At 42.3% G+C, this 8505-nt stretch overlaps 1 protein-coding gene across 6 annotated transcripts in view; it reads left to right on the forward strand.

Annotated features, from left to right (window-relative positions):
- ARHGAP22 (Rho GTPase activating protein 22) overlaps window positions 1-6107 on the forward strand; it is a 285773-nt gene extending 279666 nt beyond the window's left edge. For 2 of the 6 annotated variants that reach the window (XM_033943092.1, XM_033943093.1), the window contains exon 10: window positions 5223-6105. In XM_033943092.1, coding sequence (XP_033798983.1) covers window positions 5223-5451 — 229 coding nt within the window. In that variant the 3' untranslated portion in view covers window positions 5452-6105. Of the gene's footprint in view, window positions 1-5222 lie in introns of all 6 variants that reach the window. The other 4 variants (XM_033943089.1, XM_033943090.1, XM_033943094.1 and 1 more) reach the window with 4 other exon arrangements.
- The last annotated feature ends 2398 nt before the right edge of the window (window positions 6108-8505 follow it).

Here is an 8505-nt window from a genome sequence, read left to right on the forward strand (position 1 = left end):
AACATCTTCACCTAGTATGGAATATGTAATCACAAACTAATCTCTCCCCCTTTTACAAAACTGTAGTGTGGTTTTTAGCCATGGTGGTAAAAGCTCAGATGCTTATAGAATTCTGAGCATCAGAGCTATTACCACCACAGCCAGCGCTAAAAAACGCTCAACAGTTTTGTAAAAGGGGGGCTAGTAGAAATTCGTAGACAAAGGTTAAACTGAACCAGCAAGAAGCTGGACTCTGCATACAATAAATAGAAATTTATTTCTACCTTTGTCTTCTCTGATTTCTGCTTTTCTCATCTTCTTGTCATTCTCTTCTTTTCATCCACTGTCTGTATGCCTCCCCTTCTATCTCTCCCTTCACCCCCATTGGTCTGGCTTCCATCTTCTTCCCTTCCCTCCTCCAATGGTCTGGCATCTCTCTCCTCTCCCTCCCCCCCCCCACTTCCATCAGCATCTGCCCCCTTTCTTTCCCGCCAACCCAAATCCCTCCAGTATCCTTCCCTCTTATGTCTCTCTCCCCTTTCCCTGCATACCAATGCCATCAGCATCTGCCCCCTTTCTCTCCTACCACCACCCTTCTATACCACCCTGCCCCCTTTCTCTCCTTCCACCACCTTTCCATGCCACTCTGTCTCCTTTCTCTCCCTCCACACCCTTCCATGCTCCTTTCTCTTTCCCTCTAAACTACCAAGGTCCCATGATGACTGCAGCTATGAGGGTGCTTTCTCTCTGCTCTTCCTCTCGGTGGGCCCTCGTAGCCTTAAATTACCTGGACAACCCTTTAATTACTGCAGTGTTCATCGATGATCGAGTACGGCTCCATATTGTTCCGCGCGGCCAGCGCCGAGCATCGTCCCTGTCCACCTCGTGCTCAACGACACTGAGGAGCCACAGCAGCGCTCCTCCTCCTCCCACTCACAAGCGCCACTGTAAACTGCCCGTCCCGCTAGCTAAAGTTCAAGGGGAGACTAAGGGAGTTCTGCCGGAAGAAGTAAGTGATGGAGGGGGTGGACCAGCAGACGCAGGGAGTTGCGGCAAGGTCCCACAAAGACTGCAGCTGCCTGTCCACCCTCCTCCGACATCACTTACTTCTTCCGGAGTAGAGGTGGCAGAAGTAGTGACCACGGGGATAAGTACGGGGAGTCAGCAGCCGCAGTGAGGTGCAGGTTGAAGAGTGCCCCCCCTGCCCTCTTCTCCACCCCACCCCCATCCCTGCTCCTTCCCACCCCCTTCCCTTCCCCAGTACCTCTTTAATTTTTCAAGCGCGAGCAGCATCACAAACTTGTTGCCTGCGTTGTGCCAGTTCTCCCTCTGATGTCACTTCCTAGGTGTGGGACCCGGAAGTGACATCGGAGAGAGCTGAATCTGACGCGGGCAGCAGGTTTGTGATACTGCATGAGTCGGGGGGGGGGGGCAGGAAGGAGCAAGGAGGTGGAGAGGAAGATGGGTGCAACACCCCCTCCAATATGACACCTGAGGCAGACCGCCCCCCCTCCCCCATGCCACTGATGCTTTGCACACCAGCCGCATTTGGTAGTACGAGATTTCATAGGCTTGGGGATCAAGGAAGGTGTCCCAAAGCTACTCACTGAGAAATACCAAATAATAACAGGGTATTTCTACTGGAGTGTGAAAGATGGTCATGAGCTGCATCAGAAGCAGACTGTTATTATGTATTTATTATTATTAAAACCAATTATTTTAGTTAACATAAAAGCACAAAAGCAAAACTACATTGAAAGACTGAATGACTATGTGACAGATAGATAAGTTAATAAATGATTTTACTGACTGCTATGTTTGCTGAATAATTGCCTTATAGCTGTTGAATTCTAGTGTAGGTCTTGGAGAAAACTGGAATATTTATAGGTCATCGTAACTATTTATGACACTAGCATAAGAATTATGAGCAATGGCATACCTGGGACTCAGTGGGATCTGGTTGGGAAGACAAAGATGCTTACTCCCCCCCCACCCCCCACCCCCACACTCCGGGCCAGCTGCTTACCCACCCAGCAGGGTCTTCAAACACTAAAGTCTACCTCTCCAGCTGGCAGGGTCTTTCTTCTGCTGCATCCTGCTGCTCTGATGTAACGTCTGTGGACAGGACACGGCAGAGAAAAGGCCCCACCACCTAGAGAAGCAGCCCATATAGCATGTCTCAGCTGCTGTAGTGTTTAGAAGACCTGGAGGGTGAGTAATCAGCTAGGCATGAGGAGAGAGATGGCCTGAGCCCAGGTGAACAGAATGGAGGGTTCAGTTGTAGGCGGCTTTTGGTTTAACTTTTAAATTGTGACAGAAACAAAGATATACCTACTGTAGCTAAATATTAGTTTGAGAGCTTTTAAGGTGGTTCCCATGAGATTTTTTTCCTGTTTGAAAATGGCTGTAAGATGGACTTTTGAGGGGACGTCATGAGCAGGATGTCACAATTCTGACTTCTTGAAAAAAACAAAATCAAAAAGTGGGAGCAGCCATAAAACTATAAGTTTATCGGCCTGGAGACTGGATCTCATCAAACTCACACTGAAAATATAGATTCTAAAGAATATGTGTGTGCACTCGTATTGATGTTGTGGAGTTGTTTTTTTTATAGACCAGTGATGATATAGGCTTTTATGGGCAACTTGCAGGCCTGAAAGCCACTGTATTGAGGTCTGTTTTTCTCCACAGTTTATTTATTATTTCTTATTGTTTATGCGTTTGTTTGAATGATTGTGGTTCTCCCTCCAATACTTGTCAGCAGCGCGTTCTTTAAATTTTTTTGGTCTTTGCTTATACAATTCTGACTTTGACATTCTTTTGAAAATGGCCCTCCACGTGTCTTTATAAAACATTAGCAAAAGTTCTGCAGAATTTGTGCCTAGATTGGCAGTATGGACTGAGCAGGTGGAAATGCACATGTATACAATATTTTATAAAATACACATATAAATTGTAACTCGGCCTAAAATCTAACCTGAGTGTACCTAGCCCTTAATTCTAGAAATTTGGGTACTCAGCTTTACACTTAGTACAGAAAGTTGATTGCATAATTTGAGTTAGGCTGATCCTATTGTATAATCATTTAATTACTGTAGATGCTAATTGGTTTTATCAACCAATAATTGCCAATTATTGGTGTTAATGGGCTCTAATTGGCAGCTATGCTTGAAACTGACCTTCGGTGGTATTCTATAAATTGGATATGCAATTTCCATAGTGCACAACAGACATTGAGCTAGCATAAGTGCTCACGTTTTTATGAAAGCGACAGCAAAAGTGGCCTTCGCATACTCAAGTTTATTTAAAATATTTGATATAATCACAGTATCCAAATCCAATGCGATTTACAAAATTAAAAATAGAAAAAATAAAAAATTTCCAACAAACAGGACATTAAAAACAATTATGATGTAAAAACACTTATGAAGAGGAGGGGGGGAAAAAAGAAAAAAAATGGATTAAATACAATTCAAAAATAAATAAAAAGGATGGGTAAGGAAACAAAAGGTTGGGGAACGGTACCCACGTAATTTCTACTTATCAGTGTTCCTTGTCCAGATAAGTTCCAGGGAATGAGATAATGTGATTATGAAAAGGGTCAGTTAAAGGCGTCCTTAAACAGCCAGCTTTTTAGTAGGCCTTTGAACTTAGTAAGTAATTTTTCTTCTCTTATATTGAGAGGAAGAGAGTTCCAAATTTGGGGAGCTGTAACAGAAAAGATCGAATCCCTCCTTGAATAAAAAATTTTTAGTGAGGGAGTTACCAGCAGGGATTTTTCTTCTGATCTAAGAGATCTTACAGGAGTGTATGGAATTAAAAATCTTTCTAACAATGCTGGGGCTTATGCAGGTCTTTCCTACACACTAAAGCCACTTGTACTGTGCCCAGAAATTGGCCAATTTATTTCAGGAAATAATGGCAAGACAATAATTGTGCAATTAGAGTGTGGCCATTAAAAATATTACCATGTGAGCTCTTGCCACCATTCATTTTGTAGGCAGTAAGGCACATATTCTATAAATGGTGTCTTGTTAAGCGCCAGTAGGTGCCCTACCAGCACCTACCTTGTGTGAAATGCTGTTGAAAAAAAAAATTAGCATTAAAAAAAAAAGTAGGCACCTTCATGCGCCACAAAAAAAAAAAAGTGCTTGCATCATGGCTATGGAAGCATTTTATGATGTCTAATGCTAATGATGTCAGTGTTAGCCACTCTAGATGTGGCTAACACCAGACATGACATTAGGCATCGTAAAGCACCTCCACAGCCGCGATTCACATGAAGGGTAGGCACCAGAAAAGTTAGCCTTAAAAACCCTGGCCTACATTTCTGGCACCTACCTTTCACAAAGCCACAGTTCTATAACCTGCACCATTGCGTGTTTGACATGCAATTGGGGGCTGTGTTTTAGGCGGACAATGACAACAGCGCTGTTTATAGAATCCGGGCCTAAAAGCTTACGTGCTGACCCTTGCATTAATCAGTTAGTGGGTGGCAATGCTCAATGCATTAAGTAGCACTGTCATGCCCACTCTCTACCCCCAAACATACCCCCTCCCACAAAAATACAAAATATTTAGTATGCAGTGTGCAAATTGGCAAAGTTATCATGGGACGCCTCTGTGCATCCCACAGTAGGCGTCTCAAGCTCTTCCCCACTTCCCCCCCCTTACCTCTTTAAAATGTTCACCTATGCAAGCAATTATTCTAGCCTGCTACTTGCACCAGCCTGGCTCTCTCTGAAATCACTTCCAGCTCATGGGGCCAGGAAGTGACATCAGAGGGAAAGCCAATGCCAGCGCAAGCAGCAGGCCAGAGAAGCTGCCCACGCTGGTGAAGATTTAAAGAGATACAGAGGTGGGAAGGGAGGAGGGTGCAAGTGTGGCGCGGTGGGGGGGGGGGTTCAGAAAGAGCAGGGGGGGGGATTGGTGTGGAAGGAGCAGGAGGGATGGAACGCCTACCCTAGCTATGCCACTGACTGCTGGTATAGAATCTGTGCTTAGCATATATCAAAGATGGCACCTAAATTTTGACAAGCTTTTGAGAATATAACATCTCATGTACAAGTCCTTTTAGGAATGACCTAATTTTGTAAGAGCCCATTGGCATATGTAAATCAGTGTTTTACATATGAAATTATTTATAACATTGCCCTCGAATAGTCTCATTTGGAACAGAAATTGTTTTTTCTGAATAAAACTGCAAATATTTGTGTTGGATTTTTTTTTTTTTAACTCTTAAGGCTTGAAGACACAAGTACTGAGCTGCAGCTCAAAGTGCATCGACTGGAAGAAGCAATGGACCAAGAAAGGAAAAAATATGCCATGCTGGAAATCAAACTCAGGAATTCAGAACGAGCCAGAGAAGATGCCGAAAAACGAAATCAACTCCTCCAGAAAGAAATGGAAGAGTTCTTCTCAACACTGGGCAATTTATCTTTTGGAACTAGAGGAACTAAGGCTGAAAAGTAAAATCTACACGAGACATTGTTTGGTTTCTTAATTTAATGGTTCTATGCATTTCCCATTATCTGCTCATGTATCATGAGCAATTTTAGTTAGTCCGTGCTGTCAGTATTTTTGGCAGCATTTTCTTAGTTTACAGCTATTGTTATACCTAAGGCACAGGAGAAAAATATATGGTTTCTAAAATCAGTGCTTGAAAATTCCAAAACCAAGGGACCATTCATGTAGAGCTATGCAGTTATTGTACTTGAACTGATCGCATTTTTGTAAAAGGCATTGCAGACTCACAGATAGAGTCAGGGTGGAATCATATGCTCAGTCCTTTGGGTGTATCAGTAATTGATCATTTAAGAGTAAGAACTTTCATTATTACATTTCTCTCATGTAATTTTTGAAAACCAGTTTACAACTTTGCATTATTTATTAAAAGCAAACTCAGACTTTCTGGGAAAAGAATGCTATTTTTGAGTCAGTGATATCAGGGATATGGGATGGGGCAATCCAAACATTTTCAGTTCATTCATTCATTCATTTGCAATTCATTTCAATTCAATGTCATTTGCAGCATTGTTTATTTTATTTGGGGCTTTGTTTTATGGCAATTATTGCACTCTTTTTGCAGAGTGGGGCAGATGAACATACAAAACAAAAGGTACACGTGCACACACAAGGCAAAAACAGTGGTGTAGTAAATGGGGGAGGGGGAGTGGACCGGACCACCCCAGGCACTGTCTTGGTGGGTGCACCAGCACCTCTCCACCATTCATGCCATGCTTGTGCCCTCCCTTCATCCCCCCAATACCTCTTTAAATCTATGCCAGCATGAACAGCTACTCTAGCCTGCTGCACATGCCGGCCTAGCTCCCTCTGAAATCACTTCTGGGTCATGGGGCCAGGAAGTGACATCAGAGGGAAAGCCAACGCCGGCATGAGCAGCAGTCTGGAGAAACTACTCGCGCTGGTGAAGATTTAAAGAGATATGGGGTGGGAAGGGAGGGTGTGAGAGTGGTAGGGGTGTGAAAGGAGCAGAGTGGTAGTTAAGAAGGAGCATGGGTATGCCACCACGCTGGGTGCTTCCTACCCCTGCTACACCACTGGGCATAATGCAGGTAAAGTATGGACAAGGTGAATGTGTGCCTTATCCATCCCTATATAACATACCATTCGTCAACCACATTATAACATTAACAAGCCTATATCTTCCAGAAACCTCATAGTTGAAGGACTGGGATAACACATGATCACTGGTATGCCACATATGCTCATCTCCTTACTTTTAGCCATCTCTTCTTTTTCCACAGCTACTTTTTCTGTTGAAGGAAGATGGCAATGGAAACAAATGTTATATTAATAACTTAAATGGTTGCATGTGTGTTTGATGTGTTGAACTAAGGTTGATACCGGGTACACTTGCATGGGCTGTGTCCCATATATGACAGTTCCGTTTAGGATGGGCTGGAGAGGGCTTTACTGGAAACTCCAGTAATTTGGAACATGAGGACAGGGCTGGGCAGACTGTAAAAAAATCTGTGACCTGCAAATGGCAACGTGGTTTGGATAGGCTGGAGTGGACTTCAACAGCAACCCCAATTGTCGTTTGTACCTAAGAACAAGTCTGGGAGGACTTCAACGGTCTATGTCCCAGAAATGCCAAAGAAAGCCAAATTAATTATGAATTGATGATGAGTGTGATTGTTGGGCAGACTAGATGGACCGTTACTATGTACCATACACAATGAACACCTTGATGACTTTTACTGGAGGCAGGGCAAGAAAATCACTTATGTAATCTACTAAATAAAGCCAGCTTTAGAGCATCCTAGTAATGTGCTTGTTCAGGTTGCTGATAGAATTATGAGAATGGCTGTATCATTAAGCAGAGAAGATGGAGGGAGGGGAGGGGGGGTTGTTAGCAGCCAGTGCAATAGACTTCAGCCATTTTTTTTAATTATTTTATTTGGATTTGGATTTGGATTTATCTCATACCTTCACAGTAGGAGTTCAAGGTAAGTTACATTTAAGCAGACAACGAAAGGGGAACCAACAAAGGCTGCAGTCAAGAATACAAAAACAAAAACAAGGAAAACTGCAGACGGGTGTACAATGATGCAGGCAAAGTTTATTGGATAAAATGTGGTTAAAAACATCACCTAGGGGCAAACAAGCCAAAATATGTATATATGCACATTCGTTTACGAATGGCGTGTCTAAGAAAACTGAATGGCAACTCGTAAGTGGCACTAATAATTCCTGAAACTGGATTTTAGCAAATTTTTTAGAGGCTGCTTTTCAAAGAACTGGTGGTTACTCTTTTGTGAAAAAAAAAATGGTCATGCTTAAAGACATCTTTATCTAAAACCTCTAAAACATTTGTGTGGCATTATGTGTCAAGTCTGAAATGCTTTTGCCAGAATTAATATGAAACTCAGCAGCATAACAGTGGCATAACAAATAGTCAGATTGTTATATAAACAATATTGTGACTGAAAATCCAAGCTGGTGACTTTAAAATAATTACACTGTGTATTTTGTAATTGTTCTTTGAAGTCAGTTGGTTTGATAAATTTGTCCAAAGATTTGCAGCCTGATAAGCAACTGTAGAAGTAAACAATCTGGTGTACTTTATTCCCCTAACCTCTGGAAATCAAAATGGAGAATTCTGCCTTAAGCCATACAATCCTACTTCAGAATAGCATGGCAAGAGATACATATAAGATGGTGCTTCTTCTGGATATGTTCTAAACATCATACAAAAAAATGCAAACTATATTCTGGCTTCTATAGGAAGCCAATAGAGCATCATCAAATATGGCGTAATTCTATCTCCTTTTTTCAATCCAAAAATCAACTGAATTGCAGTATTTTCTAGAGTTTGCAATTTACATAAAATAGATGGCATTGGGTAGAGTATTCCAAAGAGTTGGAACCAAGAAATAGAATGCTGAATTCATGGTAGACTAAGGGGCTCTAAAGCAAAAGTTTAAAATGATCAAATACTAGTCTAAGTCAGCACTTGGATGTCCTAATAGCAGGACATCCAAGTGCCGATAATCAAAAACA

The sequence above is a fragment of the Geotrypetes seraphini genome, chromosome 4, assembly GCF_902459505.1.
Source record: "Geotrypetes seraphini chromosome 4, aGeoSer1.1, whole genome shotgun sequence".
Lineage (NCBI taxonomy): Eukaryota > Metazoa > Chordata > Amphibia > Gymnophiona > Dermophiidae > Geotrypetes > Geotrypetes seraphini.